Source organism: Chrysochloris asiatica, unplaced genomic scaffold, assembly GCF_000296735.1.
Source record: "Chrysochloris asiatica unplaced genomic scaffold, ChrAsi1.0 scaffold00044, whole genome shotgun sequence".
Taxonomy (NCBI): domain Eukaryota; kingdom Metazoa; phylum Chordata; class Mammalia; order Afrosoricida; family Chrysochloridae; genus Chrysochloris; species Chrysochloris asiatica.
In genome coordinates this window covers 13,792,721-13,815,343 of record NW_006408562.1, presented here as the reverse complement: position 1 = coordinate 13,815,343, position 22,623 = coordinate 13,792,721, and the positions used below count along the sequence as shown (strand labels likewise).

General features: G+C 40.1%; 1 protein-coding gene across 2 annotated transcripts in view; it reads right to left on the bottom strand.

The window, feature by feature from the left end:
• Window positions 1-17,865, bottom strand: part of ACSL3 (acyl-CoA synthetase long-chain family member 3) — a 62,103-nt gene extending 44,238 nt beyond the window's left edge. Inside the window, exons 1-4 of one of the 2 annotated variants that reach the window (XM_006861887.1) lie at window positions 17,447-17,865; window positions 4,912-5,089; window positions 2,200-2,309; window positions 1,106-1,244 (exon numbers count right to left, since the gene is read on the bottom strand). In XM_006861887.1, coding sequence (XP_006861949.1) covers window positions 1,106-1,244; window positions 2,200-2,309; window positions 4,912-5,089; window positions 17,447-17,824 — 805 coding nt within the window. In that variant the 5' untranslated portion in view covers window positions 17,825-17,865. The remainder of the gene's footprint in view (window positions 1-1,105; window positions 1,245-2,199; window positions 2,310-4,911; window positions 5,090-17,446) is intronic. The other variant, XM_006861888.1, reaches the window with a different exon arrangement.
• Window positions 17,866-22,623: the final 4,758 nt, after the last annotated feature.

The window sequence follows — 22,623 nt, the reverse complement described above, 5'->3', positions numbered from 1 at the left end:
TGTATGTTTCCTTCCTCTCTGACCCATCCTCACCGGCCTCTGCCCGTTCTCTTCAGATGATCTCACCGACTTTTACAGCTACAATGAATACCTAACTGCTTCTAGCTTCCAAATCACTTAACTGCAAACTTAATTTTTTGTACATGGAGTCCTAGTATGGTGTTGTGAGATAAGCACTAGGCTGCTAACCACCAGCCACTCCTCAGAACCCCTACACAGGGTCGCTATGAGTCCTAACAGATGTGAAGGCACTTAACAACATACTTGCATATGCCACTGCCCACTGGGCATCTCCAAAGGAAATCCCCTCCAACACCTAACATTCAACGTCCCCAAAATGAATGTCTGTGTAAGCTCACCTCAGTGAAAACCCGCTCCTCTCTGTGACCCACACTGAGGGAATCTTTATATCCAGTGACTCACTAAGTTTGCAATTGGAGAGGAATCTAGTCCCCCCTCCCAGCAGCACACCCTCCTAACGTTGATGATTATCGGAGTCGGGCTTTCAGGGTGCTAGCTGGAGGGTAGAAAACTGTCCCCTGGAAAGGGCAGCGTTGGAGCAGGGAGTAAAGGCAGGGCTGAGCTCGAGTCCCTCCAGATCTCTGGAGTACTTATAGGAATTCAGAGAAAAGCAAACTGGTGCCATTAATACAATTAACTTTTAACCATCCAAAATGACCAGAAAAGGAAGAGACTTTACTGAATAATGTAAAAGAGAAGATGGCGTAAAAGAATTTTAAATAAATATTATCTGTAGAACATTAATAAATTTATAATTCTATTTTTTCTGAACTTTTCTTTAAAGACTAAATTAAAAGTATACCTCGAGCAACCACATTTCCCAATTTGACAGTTCAGAAACCTGACTTGACACTGATGTTGTTGTTGTTAAGTGCCACCGAGTTGGTTCCAACTCAAAACAACCATGTATAGGGTTCGCGAGGAGTTACTGTTCAGTTTGAATTGCCGACCTTGCGGTTCAAACCGGCCTGGTGGTCCAGTACTCATCCTACAGTGCCACCCTAGGACTCCTAACACCAATGGGACATCGGAAATAACCAGGGAGCATGGCCGAGGACACCTAAGGGCTGCGCACACGACGTACCGACACTCGCCTTGGCCCCCAGAGCCTCCACCGCAGCCATGGTGTGTACAATGACACCTTTGGGGAACTCGGACCAGGATGGCGGTTTGCCATCCACAGTGATCACATGTCGCAGGCGTGGGACTAAAGACACGATATCCTAGAGAAACAGACAGTCATCATTTTCCTTGTGATTCTTCAGTGTCAGCAAGCAGTCCAAACAGTAAATTATTAAACTATAATAGGAAAATAATTTATCTCAAAAAAAAAAAAACCCCAGAGAGAAGAGATACACTGGCAAAATACCACTTTCCCAGACAGAAATATTGACCTGACAATTGAAAAGACTATTTTCTAGGAGTCCCGGTGGGGGGCTGTAGGATAAGCACTCGACTGCAAGCTCAGCAGTTCAAACTCACCATGCGCTCCTTGGAAATCCTATACAGGGTCGCTATGGGTCACAACTAACTCGATGACACTTACCAACAGCTGCAGCATTAAATTTAGTATGTACAGCCTTGCTTTTTGGTAAAATCTGAATCAACAAAATTACTGCCCTACACAAGGGAAATTGAAGGACAGACTGCCTGAATTACATTGTCTGTTCACAGCTTCACAGCAACCTCATGAGACTGAGTCCAGCCGCCCCGTAGGATTTTTGAAGCCATGGTTTTAGGGCCGCCGAAGTATTTCCATGTTTGCAAGAGAGTTGTCTAGAAACTAAAGAAGCCGTTTTCCCTTTAAATAAAAATTCTCAAACCTCATAATTGCTCACTCAATGCTTCAGAAACAAAGAAATTACTACTTTAAAAAAATTAGTCTCAAATTTACACTATTTACTGTTAAAAGACAAGAAAATATAAGAACGTAAGTAAGAAAAAATAGTCAAAATTATTTCAATGTAGATATAGGCATATTAACATTTCACATGTAAGTCTCTGGATGGATGCTATAGCTCAACATATGTGAAATCTAAATGAAAGAAAAACTATGCTATTTGTTACAGCTTTACAAAGATAGGAAGGGACCATGAAAGAACTAAGTATCAACAGTAGGGCTCATGACATGGAAACTTCTAAAGCATCAGACACAATCCAAACTAACACATCCCTTACCTTCAATTTTGTTTGCAAAAGTTCTTTACTAGTAATGATGTTGGTCACTTCGGTTTCATTTAATCCATGAACAATCGCTGGACCTCCCAGAGTAGCATATAACGTAACAACTAAGGGGAAAAGAAGGTTAAGTTAGATGTTCAAATATCTCATACAGCTGCTGCTAGAAGTGGAAGTGAATAATAGAGCAGAAGCCGTTGTCCAAGTGCACTGTGATCCCCAGCAGCCCTGCAGGACAGAGGAGGGCTGCTCCATAGGGTTTGCAAGGCTGTGAATCTTTACAGACTGCTGCATCGGTCTCCCCTGGAGGGCCAGCCTTTTTTGGTTAGTAATCAAGAGCTTGAAGCGCTGTGCTATGAATGCCCCTTTAATGAGCCCTGTTGGCAGTGGTGCTAAGTCAGGCTGACTCATAGCTACCCTGTCTAGGGCTCTGGGGAATGGCCGACCTTGGAGTTTGCAGTTCAGTGCTTATCCTAAAGGCCACATCAACACCCCTTAATGAAACATTTTGAACCCTAAGTTGTTAAGTTCAAAGTCAATGAGAAACAGAGCTGGGTACTTTTCTCACCTGTATCATAATATAATATAAGGAAGCTTCAAAAAAGTTCATGAAAAAATTGAATGAAAAGAACGAAAAATTTCCACAAACTTTTTGAAGCCCCTTTGATACTGATTAACATATTTACTCACCTCCACTAGACTCGTGCCCGACAAGATTTCCAACATTTAAAAACAAGTTTCAGTCCTGGTCTGGCACTATAGAATAAGCACTAAACTGCTAACCATAAGGCTGGCAAATCAAACCCACCAGCTGTTCCTTAGAAACCCTTCAAACGGTCACTATGAATCAATAACAACTCAACAGCACTCAACAACTGTTGACTATTTGGTACTATATATGAAAAACACCATATACCAATAACATAGCACACTAACTGTAATACTTAAGGTATTATGTTGTTTAGAAAACCACTGGAATACCTAAAAGAGGTTCTAGAACTTGCCCAGCGAAAAGGCCTCTTGCAGAGCCTCTGCAGAGTATAGGATCTTAGGTGGAATCCTGAGTCCCATTCAGAACCTTCTGAGGTGGGACATTCCCACTAGAAAGGACAGGGAGACCAGCCTGGAACAGCTAGAGTGACAGAAGATGCATTCTCAAAGAAAGATCATCAGGAAAAAACAAAGAACTGGTTACTACAAGAATAAGCAAGCTGTTCACTAGGAAGCCACCAAGGCAAACAATCAAGTTCCTTCAGGACAAACCCCCTCTAAGATTGAAACTAAAAGGGAACACATGAGCAGGAATGTAAGCTTGCTGGTGAGCACGTTGGTCTACTGGTGAGTGGAAGAGGTGGGGAAAGGCAGAAATGAAGAAATGGTTTGAGTTCAACCACAGTCCATTAACTCCTGTTGACATGGAGATGAGAGAGAGAAGAGGAAGGGCTGCTGGTCCAATGTGTGGTGAGACCTGGGGACACCTGAGCCCATGGACAAGGACATAGTCACAGAGGGCTAGAGCGAAGATGAAGCATCCAGCTGATATGAAGTGAGGGGAGAGGCACAAGAACACCCAAATTTGCCTAGCCTCAATGGCTTGATAATTAGAACTCAACTAGAGGAGGATTAAAAAAAAAAAAAAATTTTTTTTGATAAAGGAGACAAGGGTAAATTGCTACAATTTGATGAACCTGACCTATACTCACGGAGGTAGTAACTCAAAAGACCAACAGAGAGGGAAGGAGTCTTCACATCAAGTATCAATGCTATCTCCTCTGTACATTGGCTACCTAAAATGAGGGGGTGATAAAGCACAAAGTAACTGGCTTACAAGGTTTCAAGAGAGAGTTGAATTTAAGAATGTGTGGAGGAAGAAGGAGTCCCACGGAATAGTTGTCATCTTGTCTAGATGGGTCTGGTTAAAAGAGATGAGGATAAGATTCTTATGATTCAATCGCGAGTAACTGTTATCATGACTAATTGCAACTGTCACAATTTTGTAAAGATAGCAGTTTTGTACCAAAAATGGGGGCGCAGTTAATTTTATAGTCCAGAAACAGAGGACCCTAGGACAATTAAGGGAGAAGAGCACAAGCAGAATGTGGGACTTTATCCAGAGAAATAGTGACACCAGAGATGGAGGCAGAGATGGTGACATGGAGAGAGGGAGCAGCTGAGGACTCTAGATTCATGAAAAGAGAGGGACTAAGAGATGGTGGTCATGAGGAAGACTTGCAGAATGTGCCTTTTGGTGGTATAAATTATTATATATGCCTGAGTGTTTTGTTTTCTTTTAAAAAAGAGCTAAAGTGAATAGAGAGAAGAAATACTGTTAACTGATGGTACATGGAGGGGATTATAATCATTGTGATGAAACAAGTTGTATGATTTGTTGAATGTAAAACTGATGATGTGTCCTGTAAACTTTCACTCAATCTATTAATAAAAACTTAAAGGGAAAAAAAAACCAAAAAAAACAAACCACATGAACAAGTTCAGGTACAGCTTATTTTAAAGTGGAAAATCTAAAGAAATACATTAATGGAAATATTAAAGTTCTATAATAATGTTAGTAACAATGTGAATTTCTATTTACTTTCTGCCTAACTTAAAACTGTTAGAAATAATGTAACTTTTTGAACATGCCAATTTTTTTAAAGCTTTTCAAAAGTAACATATGCAAAGTCTGTTTACCAAAGAAGAAAGTCTACGTACGTTGAAAGTTGTACATAAAGCAAGCCTGTGCAGCAATCATCCACTCAGCCCTCGTCTCACAGAAGATGGCAATGTTGGTCTTTGGTTTCTGACCCAACATCTGTAAGCCATTTCCAAAATTAAAGGCTCGAATGAAGACATCTTCATAGGAAAGCCAATTGTAGCATCCAAGAATAACCTGATAAAACAAAATACAAACAGCTTTTAATGTAACTAAAGTATCTATTTACAGAGAGAACTCAGGATATTTCAAATTTTATGACAAAAGTTATGCTTGCATAGAATCAAAGCTGTTGTGTTTTTCCCTAATGAAACACTAGGAAGTAAATCTATTTCTTTAAAATCCGCTAGTTGGTGACACCTATGACACTCAAAAACCTTATGCTAAATTTCTCGCAGCTGGAGTTTTCTGTGGAGGCGCTGCTGCTTTGTTTTCATTTCCCAAATATATTTACAGTTTGATGGAATCTTAAAGGTCAGCTTCTTGGCCAAATGGTCATATACTAATAGTGACAACAGGTTTCAGTAACTTAAGTGATTGGAGTGTTAATTTAAAATCTTGTGTAGTAACAAGTACTACTAATAGCAAATTTTACTTTCCCTCAACTGATTAATTCCTACTTTCAATATTGGGTGATAAAAGATGACCCACAAACAGAATCTGGCCTTTATTCAAGTTAAGAACATTATGGCTACTTAATTTGAATGTTCTCAAATTCTAGATAAGCAAAGTAAATAAGTTTCTACTTACTAACCCAGGTTGAGACTATTTACACTGTAAATCATTAAATCCTTCTGTTGAGAGCTTTAATGCTCACTGGTCCCATAAGCCTCTCACTATTTGTGTTTAACAGAAGAGCAGATAATAACCACAACCCACTGCCATTTGACTCGCCCACTGCCAAAGAACACTGTGATTCTGACTCACAGTCACGTTTCTCCTTCACAGCAGGTGGTGGGTTGGAACCCATGACCTTCTGGTTAACAGCCATGTGCTTTAGCCACTTCACCAACAGGACTCCTTGCATTAGTCACGTGATGGTGTGCCATGGCGTAGGTTCTAACTCACAGCAACCCTGTGTAGGGTTTCTAAGGTTGTCAATCTTTACGGGAGCAGAAAGTCTCATCTTTCTCCTGTGGAACAGCTGGTAGTTTCAAACTGCTGACCTTGAGGGTTAGCAGCACGACTCGTAACCACTATGCTACCAGAGCTCCTTTGCATTAGTCGTAATTCCCTCCTTAAACTTCTTTGCCCTTAAGGCATTCCTTCAACTTAAATCAGCTCTTAAATTCTCAACTGCATATGTTGTTAAGTGTCCAAGTGTCGGTTCTGACTCACCTGTCCATATTCCTTTTCAAACAATAGTTAAGAAATTTCTGGAAAGAAGAGAGGTTGGGTGGTAGATTCAAATGAAAAAAGGATAAATGGTGCCCTCTAGTGTCTTTTTCAATAACAGACCACAGAAGTAAAATCCTAATTTGATGGGGAAGGCAGCTGTCCTGAAGATACTTAGTTATCATTCCTGGTCCCAAACTCTCACCTTGCTCTGCACCCCATCTCCTCCCCGAAGAAATGCTCTGCATGGGAGCTCCAATGACTTCAAAAGGAGATATGAGAGCGTGAGAAGACGGGAGGATTGGGCCAAAACATACAAGAACTGGATTACAATCTGAAGAATTTTACATTCTAAAGATAAGCACGAGCTACCATCTAGATTCTAGAATCTAAATGTCAAGGTTTGTAATTCTCAAAGCATAAATGTATTCAGAAAAGATTTCAGATAATCCAAAAATGTAAAAACCTCAGGTGATGGTGGTGCCACCATGTGGCAATGGAATCAAATCATGAGCTTAATTTAAATGTAAGGGTTCCTCATCCATAAAATTAAAAACAAAATATAAACCTAAATCTACATTTCATAATTTCAGTTCTTTCAAACCACTGAGTGTCAGTAGTTACCTTTCCCATGAAGATTACATGTGGAGATGCCCATGTATTCGATGATTTTATCTAAACTGTACTGGTGGTGGGGTTTTCTAATCCCAACTTTCTCCCTGAGAATCCCAACCCACAATGAAGAGCAATGATTTCTTTATCCCATGCATTTATTATTAATTATTTATTACTAATTGATTACAGTCCTAGTGTGACACTTTAGGATAAGAGTTGGACTACAAGGCTGGTGGTTCAAATCCACCAGTCACTCCTTGAAAACCTTATGCAGGGTTCACTAGGAGTCAGAACCAACTCAATGGCACTTAACTGCTAAAAAACACTACAGAAAAACACCCAACCTTATTAAATTCAGGATAACAGATCTCAAAACCCAACAGCTTTTCTAGTATATTAACTTTATTCACCCTGGGAAAAAAAACTATTTGAAATCTTTCTATTCAAATACCCTCCACACTCTTCTTCCCATCACAGGTGATGGACCATCTCATAAACAGAAGAACCTTTCCTATCTGCCTACCACCAAGTTTAAGAACTTACATAATGCATCTCACCCATTCTCTCTGTGGTTCCCTGTCTTCAGTACTTAGCAAAAGTTAACTCTCAACAGTTTGGTTCCAATGGGCTTCTCAAGTTTTTATCTCCAACCCTGACTACCTCAGTTTGGATAAACAATTTCTTTTATACTTGATTACAGAACTGAGAAGTCAAACTGAAACATAAAATTAGCATGTTCTAACCAAAATATTATTTAATTCCCACCTTACCCTATTTTTCTCTCGGCCACTCAGGAAGTAAAAGGTAACACCATCCACAAAACAGTTCATAGTCAAAGACAACTCAGAAGTGATTCTCCATTGTGTATCTTCACAGCTCATTTCTAAAACCAGCAGTAAATACTATCAATAGTTTCTACCTCACTCCTATCATATCATCTAATCCCCATCATTCTCGTGAAGGAACACATGCAGACTGGTCAGCTTCCTTCCATTCTTATCACCCCTAAAACATAATCCGAACAGACGGAGGAAAAACACATGCAAAGTCTTTCCCCTAGGAATAATGACCAAACATTTGACCCTGACCTACAAAGCCCTAAGGGTCCTAGGCTCCACTGTCCTTGTGTCTACCTCAAACACTCTTCCCGAACCCACTTCCTCCACAGAAATGTTTACCACTAGGAAAAAGGCCTAAATGGGGATTGTGGAGTGGGACAGGCTAGACTAAAAAGGAAATAGGTTGAAAAACAAATCCTGAGTTATTTTACAATGAACAACAGTGGCATTTTGAAATTTCTCAGGACGAAGAGTGAAAAGAGAAGCCCATTTCCTGATCACATCTACCTGGAGGCAATCAGAAAACATAAAAAACACCAAAATACACACCATCTAAGTATTAAGGCCACAGATAACTCCTGAACATGCCCAAAAAACAGAAACAGCACATGTCCAGAAATGAGATAAAGTGACTGAGGCAAATGAGCAGGAAGGAGAACTACAATGCCTGAGAAGGAATTCAGAAAAATAATTATACTATGTATCAAAACATTATACAATGGAGTTGAGAAAAATAAGGAGGAAGTCAGGAAAGCACTACAAAAACAATCAAATAAAATAGATACAGCATTGAAAATGATGCAAAACCTACAGAAAGAGGCCCAATGATTAATAATAGAATACCAGAAATGGACAATACACTGAAAGGGCAAAGGAGTAGAACTGAATAGTTAGAAGCCAGAACTATTGAGCTAAAAGATAAATCTCTCAACATTACTAAGATAGAAGAGTAATCACTATTGTTGTTGTTGTTGTTGTTGTTATGTGCCGTGGAGTTGGTTCCGACTCATAGCGACCCTGCACAGGGTTTCCGAGGCTGCTAATCTTTACAGGAGCAGAACGCCTCATCTTTCTCCCGCGGAGCAGCTGGTAGTTTCGAACTGCTGACCTTGCGGTTCGCAGCCCTATTCGTAACCACTACGCTAATCACTAAAAAGGATAAAAAAAATCTGATGGATGCCTAATATTCATTCTGGATAACACAAAGAGGAATAACTTTAAGAATTATCGGCATTCTGGAAGAGGAAGAGTCACACAAGTCCACAGAGTAGATAGTTGAAGAGGTTTTGGAAGAAAATTTTTGTAACATCCTGAAAAACGAAAACATAAGCATTCAAGAAGCTCAACAAACCCCAGAAAGGACAGACCCTGAAAGACAATCACCAAGACGTATAATAATCAAGATCTCCAAAATCAAAGATAAGGGAGGAATCCTGAAAACAGCTAGGAAAAAGAGAAGAGTAACATACAAAAGCCAGCAAATCAGATTAAGCTCAATCTCTCAACAGAAACCATGCAAGCAAAAAGACAATGGGGAGACATATATAAAAACCCTGAAAGAAAAAAAACTCCCACCCAAGAATCCTCTACCCAGATTAAGATAGACTAAGAAGAAGGCGAAGCAAACCACTTAGCAAAGCTGTCAATCAATCAAAACATTCCAGGATACACAGAAGCTAAGGGATTTTGCCAAAGCCAATTCTGCTTTGAAAAACATCCTAAAGGACGTTCTTTGGACTGAGAACAAAACAAGAACAGACAACAACCAGAGAATGACATACGTGGCAGCATCACCCTGAACTCAACTGACAAATGGAAGAATCAAGATAAAATTATAAGAAGAGAGGATCTGGGAGGTCAGTCTATGATCAAAACAATTACAATGTGAAAGAAGGTAAACAAAGAGGAATAGAGATCCAGTTGGTGGGAAGGTCTGGTAGATTATAGGATAAAATAGATTGTCTTAAATGGAGGGAAGAATTAATGTAATATAAGGTAACAACAGTGAAGCTGGGGTGGGGGCTTAGTTTGGGTGTTGGGGAGGGCAATACAAGAAGGGGGAGAAGGCAGAAGAACAAGATAGATTGAGGAACACTGAGACAGGTTTGCATGGCATAGTGGGGCAGAGGTAAATAGTGATGCTTGCTAAACTTTGGAACAAGAGGGCTTTGGGATACAGGGATCGGGGCATAGCTCCAAGAGGGGAAACAATACTAAAATGCGTGACTGTCTTATGGATATTGGTTGCCCTTGCCTGCTATTGTAAAATAGACACTTGAGTGGGATAGAAAGGAATGTTGTGAAACAAGATTACAAAAAACTTGCAAGCTCATTTTCAGCCTATAACTGACTGGAATATCTAAAAGGGGTTCTACAACTTGCCCAGTGAAACAGGCCTCTTGTGGAGGTTCTGCAGAGTATAGGACCTGAGTCCCATTCAGAACCCCACTAGCAAGGACAAGCAGACCAGCCTGGAATAGGTAGGGGCAGAAGATGCATCTTCAAAGAAAGATCATCAGGAAAAACCCAAAGCAAAATTGTCAGCATGACTGGCTACTACAAGAATAAGCCCGCTGTTTGCCAGGAAGCCATCAAGGCAAGCAATCAAGTTCCTTTAGGACAAGCTCCCTATACCCTAAGACTGAAACTCAAAGGGAACACAAAAACAGGCATGCAAGCTTGCTGGTGACCACATTGGTGTACTGGTGAGTGGAAGAGGGGGAAAGACAGAAATGAAGAAATGGGCTGAGTTCAACCACGGTCCACTGACTCCCGTTGACCTGGAGATGAGAGAGAGAAGACGAAGGGCTGGTTGGTCCAAAACCTAATGAGACCTGAGGACATTTGAGCCCATGGATAAGGACATAGCCACAGAGGGCTAGAGCTCAGAGTGAAGCATCCAGCTGATATGAAGTGAGGGGAGATGCACAAGAACACCCAAACTTGCTGACAGTACCCATTTGACTTAGCCTCGATGGCTTGATAATCAGAACTCGACTAGCGGAAGATTACTATCTATCTATCTATCTATCTATCTATCTATCTATCTATCTATCTATCTCTCTCTCTATATATATATATGTGTGTGTGTGTGTGTGTGTGTGTGTGCGCGTGTGCGTTTGGTTTTTGTTTGTTTTTTTTAAGGAAACAAGGGTAAATTGCTACAACTGGATGAACCTGGCATATACTCATGGGGGTTGTTGTTGTTATGTGCTGTGAAGTCAGTTCCGACTCACAGCGACCCTGTACAGGGTTTCCAGGGCTGTAAATCTTTACGGTAACAGAGAGCCTCATCTTTCTCCCGCGTAACAGCTGGTAGTTTCGAACTGCTGACCTTGTGGTCCGCAGCCCAATTCGTAACCACTACGCTACCGTAACTCTAAATACCAACAGAGGGGGAAGGAGTCTTCACATAAAGTATCAATGCTATCCCCTCTGTAAACAGGGTAGATAGGAATGGGCAACTCAAGCACATTGTTAAGGGGCCAATAAAGGCACAAAATGACTGGATTACAAAGTTTCAAGCGTTTAGTTTCAGAGCGTGGGGGGAAAGAAAGAGTCCCCAGTGAATAGTTTTTATTTTGTCTAGATGGTCTGGTGAAAAAAGATGGGGATAAGATTTGTATGATTCAATAGTGAGTAATTGTTATCATGACTAATTGCAACTGTCACAATTGTAAAGGTAGAAGTTTTATAACAAAAACAGGGGAGTGGTTAATCTTACTGTCCAGAAACAGAGGACCCTAAGACCATCAAGGGAGAAAAGAGCACAAGCAAAATGCGGGACCTTATCCAGAGAAGCAGCAACACCAGAGACGAGACGGAGGCAGAAAAGGGGTCATGGAGTGGGGAGCAGCTGAGGACTCTAGATTCATGGGAAGAGAGGGTCTAAGTGCTGGTGCCCAGGAGGCAGACTTGCAGAATGTGCCCTTTGGAAGTGTAAATTATTATATATGCCTGAGTGGTTTTTGGTGGGGTTTTTTTTGTTTTTGTTTTAAATAAAACTAAAGTGAATCGAGGAAAGAAAAACAAAAAAACAAGACCAAGGGCAAACTGTGGAACCATCAACTGGTCATCAGGCAATTTCAGGCTGCAGCTGAAGAAAATGTAAATAAGACCACAAGAGCCAAAATACAACATTGAACATACCCCACCTGAATTTAGAAATCATCTGAAGAACAGATTTGATGCATCAGACACTAAAGACTAAAGACCAGAAGACTTGTGGGATGACATCAAGAATAGGAAGCAGGAAGAAAAGCAGAAGATCATTAAGGAGACAAGAAAGAAGGAAAAGAACTAAACAATGTCAGAAGAGACTGAGTCTTGCTCTCCAGCACAAAGACACTAATACAAATGGAAGCAATGAGGAAGTAAAAGAACTGAAGAGAAAATTTCAAACGGCAGCTCGATAAGACAAAGTCAAGTATTGTAAGAAAATGTACAAAGACCTGGAGTTAAAAAAACAAAAGTGAAGAACACAGTCAGCATTCCTGAAGCTGAAAGAACTGAAGGAAAACTTCAAGCCTCAACTTGAAATACTGACGGATTCTATGAGCACCGACTCAGTGGTGCCTAACAATACCAGAAACATTGGGCAAAATACTGAATGATGCAGAAAGCATCAAGAGAAGATGGAAGGAATACACACTCACTGTACCAAAAGGATATGGTTGGTGTTCAATCACTTTAACAGGCATCATATGATCAAGAGCCAATAGTATCGTAGGAAGAAGTCCAAGGTACACTGAAGGCACTGGCAAAGAACAAGGCTCTGGGAATTGATGGAAAACCAATTAAACTCTTTCAACAAACTGATGCAGATTTACATAATACCTTTTATTCTCTTCTCTCTAGTGTGTGTGTGTGTGTATGTACAACATTAAAATTATTTTCCATGGTTAGCTCACAAAATGTTTGAACCAGTCCTGTGCCATTTCCTAAGTTATTTTGTAAAATTATTTTGATCTTTGCAACTTTGTTCTAGTATCGTAAACATGTCCTGGAACTGAAACTGTTGATTGTTCTTCATTTCAAGAGACCAGCATTCACAGTTCTAGAAATGCTAGACTCGAGCAAGTTTGAAAACATATTATCTCAGCTACTTAATGCTGATTTTTCATAAACCATTGTTGTTAGTTTGGGATAGGTGACATCGAGTCAGTTCTGACTCACAGTAACCCTGTGCACAACAGAACAAAATACTGCCCGATCCTGCGCCCTCCTGACAATCACTATTATGTTAGAGCTAGTGCTCCTGCCAGGCCACGTTGACATTCTCCGACCCTCCACTTTACCAAGAATGATATCCTTCTCCAGGGACTGCTCCCTCCTGATAACATGTTTGAATTATGAGAAATCAAGTCTTGCTATCTTGGCTTCTACGGAGCATTCTGGTTGTACACCTTCCAAGAAAGATTTGTTAGTACTTCTGGAAGTCCATGGTATTTTCAATATTCTTCTCCAAAACAAAAATTCAAATATATCTATTCTTCTACCAGCTTCCTTATTCCCTGTCCACTTTTCACATGCATATGAGGCTAATGGAAAGACCATGCCTACCAGAACTGTCAAGGAGCTCTGGTAGTGTAGTGGTTACCAGTTGGGCTACTAACCTCAGGGTCAGCAGTTCAAAACTACCAGTGTCTCCGCAGGAGAAAGACGAGGTTTTCTGCTCCCGTAAAGATTTATAGCCTTGGAAACTCTAGGCAGGGTTGCTGTAAGTCGGAACCGACTCGACAGCACACCACCACCACAACTGTCATTGGTGGCTGATCAAACTTTGTTCCTCTGGTGGTTTACTGTACTCTAATCTAGGAAATCTATCACACCTTCCTTCTATGAAATAAGGACCACTGTTGTTGTTAAGTGCAAGTATGGCGGTGCTGTAGGATAAGCACTGGACTGTTAACCTCAAGGTCAGTGGTTCAAACCCGTCATTCGCTCATTGGAAACCCCATACAGGGTCACTTTGAGTCAGAAGTGACCGATGGCACTTAAAACCAACAACACACACACACTTCTGTTCACCCCACCCTAGTCCACCCCCCTGATGAAATAAAACCATGTCGCAACAAAATACAGCCAGAAAAAAAGGAGTAAAAATAGCTTTCCTCCTTTTTTAACTTTCCTATTTGGGTTCAATATGTTCCTACTTGCTCAACTGTTGATGAATGCAAAGACACCATGGTCAAATCAGGATATGAACACACACACACACACACTTTTCCCTGTGTCCTCCAGTCTAATGGTGTTACCTGTCAAATGTAGGGAACTTTGGAAGCCCTAGAATTTGATTTTGTCCTAAGTATCCCTTTTAGACACGTTAAGAAAGGAAGAGAAGACAGAAGAGTGGAAAGATGAAGATCTAAAAATACAATTAAGACTATTCAAGAATTGTGTGTGCCTTAAAAAGCATCACTACGACAATAGCAAAGTTCATTTTGATAAAATGTTTGGCAAATTATCTATATACTAGACACTTCTGGTGTGGCGCTGTAGGATCTCACTGGACTGCGAACCAAAAGGGCAGTGATTCAAACGCGCCAGCTGCTACTTGAAAACCGTCTATAGGGTCTCTGTGAGTCAGAACCAACTCTATGGCACTTCACAATAACGACAGCAGGCTAGAGAATAATCAAATGTGCTGAACTACATGACTTCCATTTCTTAAAAAGTTCTATTAACTCTAGCTAGCTGTTAAGTCAATATAGGAGAAAAAAATTCATTTAAGTGAATCAAAACAGTCAGCAAAAGTACCTACCAGAGCTTCAAGAACTGCTTATAAGAAAAGCCAGAAATAGCATTTACTCTCCTTAAGTACTATTTCAGGATCTAAGTCTTGGTATCTACAAATATCTGCCCCGCCCTCCCTTACTGATTTCCAATCATAATGGGATAAAAGATACGCATATATATAGTTTCTCCAAATGGAGATCTGTAATGGAGTACTGTTACTAATTGTGTCAGAACAACAGCATAAATCAGGACTATTCCAGGCAAAATAAGACATAAGATCCTGCTTATTAATTTAAGAAATGCTTACAGATTCTGTCAAAACAATACTTGCAGTTTCCTGGACTCAGTTCCATTAACTTGTTTGCCATCTCCACTCTGTTTAGAGGAAAATGGGTTATGATATTTGTATGTAAGTAGCAAGATTAAAGGATCATTAAAAAGGCTCAGTAACTGGCCCCCTGGTAGCATAGTGGTTACGAATCGGGCTGCGAACCTTAAGGTCAGCAGTTCGAAACTACCAGCCGCTCCGTGGGAGAAAGATGAGGCTTTCTACTCCCATAAAGATTTACACCCTTGGAAACCCTGCACAGGGTCGCTATGGGTCGGAACCGACTCGACGGCACTTCACAACAACAACAACAACTGGCCCCCAAGTAACAAACTCTGAGGAGCTCCGAGTTTCCATTCCAGAGTTGTGAGTGGTTTACCCGGCAAGATCTGTGAGTTCCCTCATGATGGACACGGGAAAGGACAGTGAGAGCCACCTGGTCTGCGCAGTCACAAAGCTTATAAACTAACCAAATTTCCAGCCAACGAGATAATCTTACCTCCTTTACACAGACTCATTTTCAATTTTCACCTTATGTATCTTCAAGAAATGCTTGTAAGAAAGCTATGTACCAACATAATCCATAAAAGCAATGTTCTTTCTACCCCCTCCTCCTTCCAGTGTGGCAGTAGGGTCAATCAGCAATGGACAGCAAACCACAAGGTCAGCTGTTCAAACCTACCAGCTGTTTCATGGAAACCCTTATACAGGGTTGCTATGAGTCAGAACCAAGACGACAGAACTTAACAACACTGGTATCTTAAAAGCTCATGACCAGCCATCTAAGGTTTAACTACTGGGCCTCCCCATTTTCAGAAGAAAGAGAGATGGAAATAGACGATAACTGGGACCAGTTAGTCTAAATAGACGAATGGAACACACGAGCATCCCTCTTCATGGTGAAAGACCAGAAGAACTAGATGTGCCCAGCTACCATTAGCAAATGCTCTGAAAGGGATCATCTTAAAAGGTCCCAGATAGAAAACGTGGAGCAAAACTCAAATTTCTAAAAAGATTACACTTAACGGTCAGAAACAGATTGGGAGAACCCTACTATGGGCCTCATCCACCCTTCAGGTCTGTAACAGAACTCACCCTTCAAGGTCCCCCAGTTTTCAGCCAAACGATAACTAAGTATATCGAGAAGAACAGCACCAGGAAGCTGTGCTCACCATGGAATGGTCAACCATTCAAGATCAAAAGCAAAACATTCACCGAAACACAAAGGTCAGAAGGCCTGGGAAGGCAGGTGGAATGAAAATAAGAATCACAGGGAGTGAGGTGACTGCAGTTTCGTGGAGGGGATTTCAGTCACTGAGCTAAAACCAAGTGTTAGCTAATGACTTAAACTGATTGTCTACTCAGTAAACCTTCACACAATTCACAACCAAGAATTTCAAAATTAAGTTTAAAAAGTATATATATATATATATACACACACACACATAAGGTAGTGGGAAGAGGTTAGATGCAGCTAGGCAAATAAAGAAACATGTGTAGCTGTGACAGTGTCTCATAATAACAATTTATAAGGTAACTAAAGAAAAAGAAAACACATAATGAATTAAGTAGCTTTCCTTTTTTGATAAAAAAAAAAAAGCTAGAGCATTTACACAACATACTAACAATTGTTGTGGGCACATTATATTATATAAGTAGATTACACACACACACACATTCAATTATGCCTCATAAAACCCTCTGCACTCCGACTCCTTTAGAAGTATGGGCTCTGGAGCCAACATGTCTGGATTCCAGTCCCACCTTTAGAACCGTCTCATTGTCATGCCTCCAAGACCTAACTGACCTGTTAATGCTGTCATCCATAATGCAATAATCCTATGCATTTCTATGCTCATTAGGAGATTATAAATCTTAATTCATTGTAGTCAAGATCAATTCCAACTCGCAGTGACCCTGTAGGACAAGGTAAACTGGCCCATAAGCTTTCTAAGGGCATAATTTTTACAGAATCAGACTGCCACATCATTCTTCTGGAGAGCAGCTGGTGGCTTCAAAACACAGACTAGCTGAGTTTCCTTAGCTACTGCACCACCAAAGCTCCTTCACTATGTAAGTTAGTATGTGCAAAGCTCTTTAAAAGCAGCCTGGCTCATAATAATGTTAATAAATGTCAAACTCCATATTATAAAGAAACGAAGGCATACTTCTTCATCAACTTTTCCAAAGGTGCACAGTTAATTAATGTGACTAAGCCTGGGTCTCCAGTTCAGGTTCTTAGTCACTAGAGGATCCTATCTCAAAGAGATTTCTTCACCTCCAGTTTCAAATGACCAATGGTTGGTTCTTCTAACATGCAGAAAGCCATTTTTGAAAACTATGCAATTGTCATGGTACTAAGACAATAGGCACGAGAGACAGCATCACAAAGCCACGAGCATCTCAAGCACACAGGTGTTTTGGAACCACCAGAGACTATGGCTTCGTACTGCCCAGTCCTGGAGGCACCCAGGTTCCTAAGTGTGCAGCACCAGTGGGGGTCCTTCGCAACATTTTTCTGAAAATTCAAAACAAGGCAGTCTAGTCTCCTCTCTCTGTTGCTTCTCCTGTAACAACAGCAAATTCCAGAAGCTCCCGACTGTGTTTGTCCCTCCCTCCTCACTGTTTTGAGTATGTTTTATTCAGAGGAAATTTAAAGGCAATCAAAAATCAACTTACCTTTTTAAAAATTTTTCCATTTGGTTGTACTTCATCTTCCTCATTTAAAATTTCACGTGTTCCCAAAAGCCTTTTGTCCTTAAATTTGTTTTTTGCGTACGCAAACACTTTATCTAGAGTATCACATCCAGGGTATAACACTGAAGCCAAACCATGCAAACTGTTCACAGATCTGTATGCGGACTCCGGATTTGAATCCACAGGCTTTGCCTTAATTTGGTTTGATTTTCCTTGTCTTGACGCCGACAGAAAATAAAATGGAATGTATGTTAAAATGGTATAAAGTGATATTATAAAATGTATGAAATATAAAAGAATAGGGTTGATGGTCTGTTTTAGCTTCATTGTGGATGGTTTTGAAGACACGTGGTTATTCATGGTGCTCAAAAAGTAGAATTAACAGATTTCAGCAAGAATCTAGAAGGAAGAAACAGAAAGATATTTAAAATCATTTTTAATTAACTTTAAAGAAACGTTTTCCATATTAGACAAATGAAGATTATTTTTCAAGGGGCAGCAGCTATATACTGGCCCCCTGAAATGTCCTGTCCAATCTGGAATTACAGAGAGATCCATTTTTGCCAGGTTTTGAGCGAAATAATTATTGGTTTCTGTCACACTGTAAACAGAAAGCCTTTACAACCTAACCCCAAGTATCCACAAACATTTCCAGTCGCAAGAGGTAAGCCAGAGCTATAAATGAATTGTTGTTTAGTGTATTTGAGGTGGTTCTGATTCATAACAACCATGTATAAGGTTTCCAAGCAGTGATTGGGGGGTTTGAACCACTGACTACAGTGTCACACCAAGACACCTAAAAAAGAATTGTTGCTGTTGTTAAGTGTTGTCAAGTCAGTTTCTACTCGCAGTAACACTGTATAGTATTTCTAAGGAGCAGCTGGTGGATATGAGCGCCAGCCTTGCTGTTCAAACTGACCTTGTGGTCCAGTGCATTATCCTGCAGCAGCACATCAGGACTCCCCTACAAAAGGGGAGTTGTTAAAGGCCATGGAGTCGGAAAAAATACATACAGCCAAAGATGCACCATTTCCCGTCCTTCAGTGACTGTGATGGGAATGACATTACTTTGCATGATTGCAGCATTTTCCTCTCTCTACTAAGCTTTGGAAGGAGCTCTGGTAGAGTAGTGGTTACGAACTGGGTTGTGAACTGCAAGTCAGCAGTTCAAAACTACCAGCTGTTCCACGGGAGAAAGATGAGGCTTTCTGCTCCTGTAGAGATTTACAGCCTAGGAAACCCTGTACAGGGTCGCTGTGAGTCGGAACCGACTCCATGGCACGGAACAACAACTAAGATATAGAAAAAGAGCATCAAGGGCAAGAGGTCAAGGACAGAGAGGCCATGATACTGGAAAGCGACTGGAGGACCATGAGGACGGCATCAGTACTAGAGTCACAGAAAGCAACTGTTGGAATATTCCAAAAACAGTCTGGAGACAAAGCTTGGCAGATACTGGAGCAGTTTCACTGGTAAACCGCTGAATCGATCTAAAGACCCGTGAATCAAAGAATGGGAAAAGCCCTTATGTATCTATTGTATAAACTATTAAGCCATCATTAAAAATAGGTTATATATGCAGGCATTGACCTCAAGAGACTTCCATTATGCACTAAATCTAAAAAATGACATAAGACTTGATGTCACAAGAAATTTGACAGCTCACGGCAACCCTACACATAGGGTTGTGACTTGTTCTTTCGTGCCATCAAGTCTGTTCCAACTCTCAGCAGCCCTGTATAGGGTTTCTGAGAGCAGCTGGTGGGTTTAAACAGTGGACCTTGCAATGTCCAGTGTTTACCCTACAGCGTTGCACCAGGCCTCCCCTGTAAATATTTACATGAGAGCAGGCAGGCTCATCTTTCTCCTTCAGAGTGACTGGTGGTACCGCTGGCCTTGTGGTCAGCAGCCCAATGCGTAACAGTGCCACCAGAGCTCCTATAATAACATGGGAAATTTATACCTTATACCATTTTAATGAGCATCTTTTTCAAATCCTGAGGAAGTTTAAAGATGTTCTCCCATATTGTTTATTAGGTGGTGTCAAATTGATTCCAACTCATGGCGACCCCGTGCACACCAGAACCAAACACTGCCTGGCTCTGCGCCATCCTCATAATTGTTGGGACATCTGAGTTCACTGCTGCTACCACTGGGTCAATCCATCTCATTGAGGGTCTTCTTCTTCTTTTTCACTGACCCTATACTTTACCAAGCATGATGTCATTCTCCAGGGACTGGTACCTTCTGATAACTTGTTCAAAGTATAAAAAATGAAGTCTTGCCATCCTGGCTTCTAAGGAGCATTCTGGCTGTTCTTCTTTCAACACAGATTTGTTTGTTCTTCTGGCAGGCCATAGTACTTTTAATAATCTTCTCGAACACCAAAATTCAAATGCATCGATTCTTCTACAGCCTTCCATATTCATTGTCCAATTTTCACATGCATATGAGGCAATTGAAAATACCATAGCTATACTTTCAAGGCAGATTTGTACATTCTTCTAGCAGTCCATGGTATTTTCAATATTCTTCACAAATACCGTAATTCAAAGGCATCAATTCTTGAGTCTTCCTTATTCACTTTCCAGCATTCACATGTATTATATATGAAGTGATTAAAAATACCATAAGTTGGGACAAGTGCACTTTGAGCAAAGTGACATCTTTAAAAAGGTCCTATGCAGAAAATGTGTCCATTGCAACATGAGGTATTTCTTGACTGTTGCTTCCATACATGTTGATTGTAAAACGAAATCCTTGACAAAATCAATCTTTTCATGATGTTGTTTATTGGTCCAGTTGTGAGGATTTTTGTTTTGTGTTAAGGTGAAATCTATATTGAAGAATTCAGCTATAATGGCACACCTTTCCTGGTTTTACAGCAAACAATACTAGACAAAGGCTTGCCCGTGTTTACTGACAATATGTGGATCAAGAATGGAAGTACAAAACACTAAACTGTGTTCACATGGAACCTGTACATAAACAATGAGAGGCTCAAACAGAGCAAAGGGATACAGCTAGTGGGGTGGAAGCCTGCCCAAACTTTTCAACTAACCCACACGCTCTTTAGTTAACGTTTTATTGCTAGTAAACAAAGAAAGAGGACCCTTCACTGTTTTAGAGATTCTCCTTTTCCCAAAATTCAGTCAATCACGTATGTTCTACTGAAAAATCAAGAGATCAGATAAGTGATTCCCAATCATTTATTTATTTTGAAAAAAGACACCAAGGTCAAGAAAGACAGAAAACAATTTCCCTCCCAGACCCAGTCCAACACAGTTGTAATAGAAAATGTAACCAATATAAAGATACAATGCTTTCCTATTAGGAAAGTGTTGCAGGTGGGACCCTGGCTCTAATAAATATGTTTAGGTCTCTTCCCAAAGCTGAAAGCATTAAAAAACTTAAATTCTTACAAAGTTTTTGTTTTTAATTCTTGTAAATATTAACATTCAGAAGAGTTTCTAAAAGTTTACAGAAAAACTCCATTATTTTTTAATTTCATTTTTCCACATACTTTCTGAATATCCCCTCAGATACCTAAAGTTTTATGTTATTTCCATACTGAATAACAATCTTTTTACATCTTTTTTTAAATCAACTTTACCTCCACAATTCTTGTTAATGCTCAATGAATGATATCAGACTACGCTGCCAACATCAAGTCTGAATTACTTCCTTAACTAAAAAAAAAAAAAAAATTTTTTTTAAGTCCAAAATTCCTGAACAGGAAAGTTAAAAAGATATTAGAAGATTTGGTCATAGTACCATCTGGATTAAACTAAATTTTAATTCACAACTAAAAAATTCTAAGAGGAAATAATAATTAGCCTTTTCCTTAAGAAAAGTATTAAGTCTGTTTAACCTCAGAAGATGAAATTCTGACTCTAAGAGAGGAGGAAGGGAGGAAGACTAGTTTGTTGGCTTAGCAAGTCTTTCCCATTTAATATATTCAAATATAAAACTGAAAAGTAGTTTAAATACAGCCAACTAACTTTATGTAGGATTCAATTATCCACGGTATTCTTACAACTTTAACTCAATCCTTTAACCATGGAAAGAGTAATTTTCTTGTGAAGCATGGACCCATGAACCACTTACAGACGTCTAGTCCAGCTTCTACTTCAAGGTAGAGTTGGAGCCAGATTCTTAGAAAACAGAAAGACCACTGGACTACAATGTCCGTTTGAACCGCAAGATTGGTAGTTTAAGCTCACCAGCAGCTCCTTGGCAGCCTTATACAGGGTCGCTATGGGTCAGAACCGACTCGATGGCACTTAACAACAAGAGATTTTTTTACGCTGGATGCCCCTTTACTACTACCTAGGGTTATCACATTAAGAAAAAACACAAGATGCTCAGTTAAGCTGGAATAAGTATGCCCCATACAATAATTGGGAAAGCAAGGAAAATAATCACAATTTGTCTAAAACTTAAATTGAGAATCCTTCATTTCATCTGACATCCCTAGATCTAGCCCAATCCTATCACAAAATGTGATACTTAGGAGACAAACTATCCTGGTTTATCTGGGGCTTCAGTGTTTCCCAGAACATGGGATTTTCAGTGAGAGAGCCAGGAAAGTGCCAGGAAAACAAGTTGAGCCGGTCACCCTACAATTAATTATCTCACAGACTCAGCAAAGCAATTTTAGCTTGGGCTCCTATGGCTGACAGTTTGATCTTTTCATATGTAATAATCATTCTGTACCTAGCTCTCCCCTATCTGCCATCATTTATCAAATACACAAAGTTAAAGTGAAGATAAAATGTGAAATGCAACAGATATCGTGGGCTTTACAAACTGCAAAGGTTTTACAAATGCTAGTTATTAGGATCATATATATGGTCTGAGTAAACGTTCTATTGGGCACAGAATTTCAAAGCAGCAGGCAATTATTTTCTTAATTATATACTTTATATAACATACTGATTGTGCTATATTACCTTCAACACTGGTCTGACTACATATTTTTTAAATGTTCAATTAACTACTTTTAGAACTATGGCGATAAGCTTTGGGTTTGATGCTGGCCTCCTATTCACTCACTGTAAATACGCTAACAAACCCCTTAACATTCAAGTTTAACTGCAAAACAAGTGATATAATGACCTCACAAAGTTAACCAGGAGGAATAAACAAAGAAACCAGGG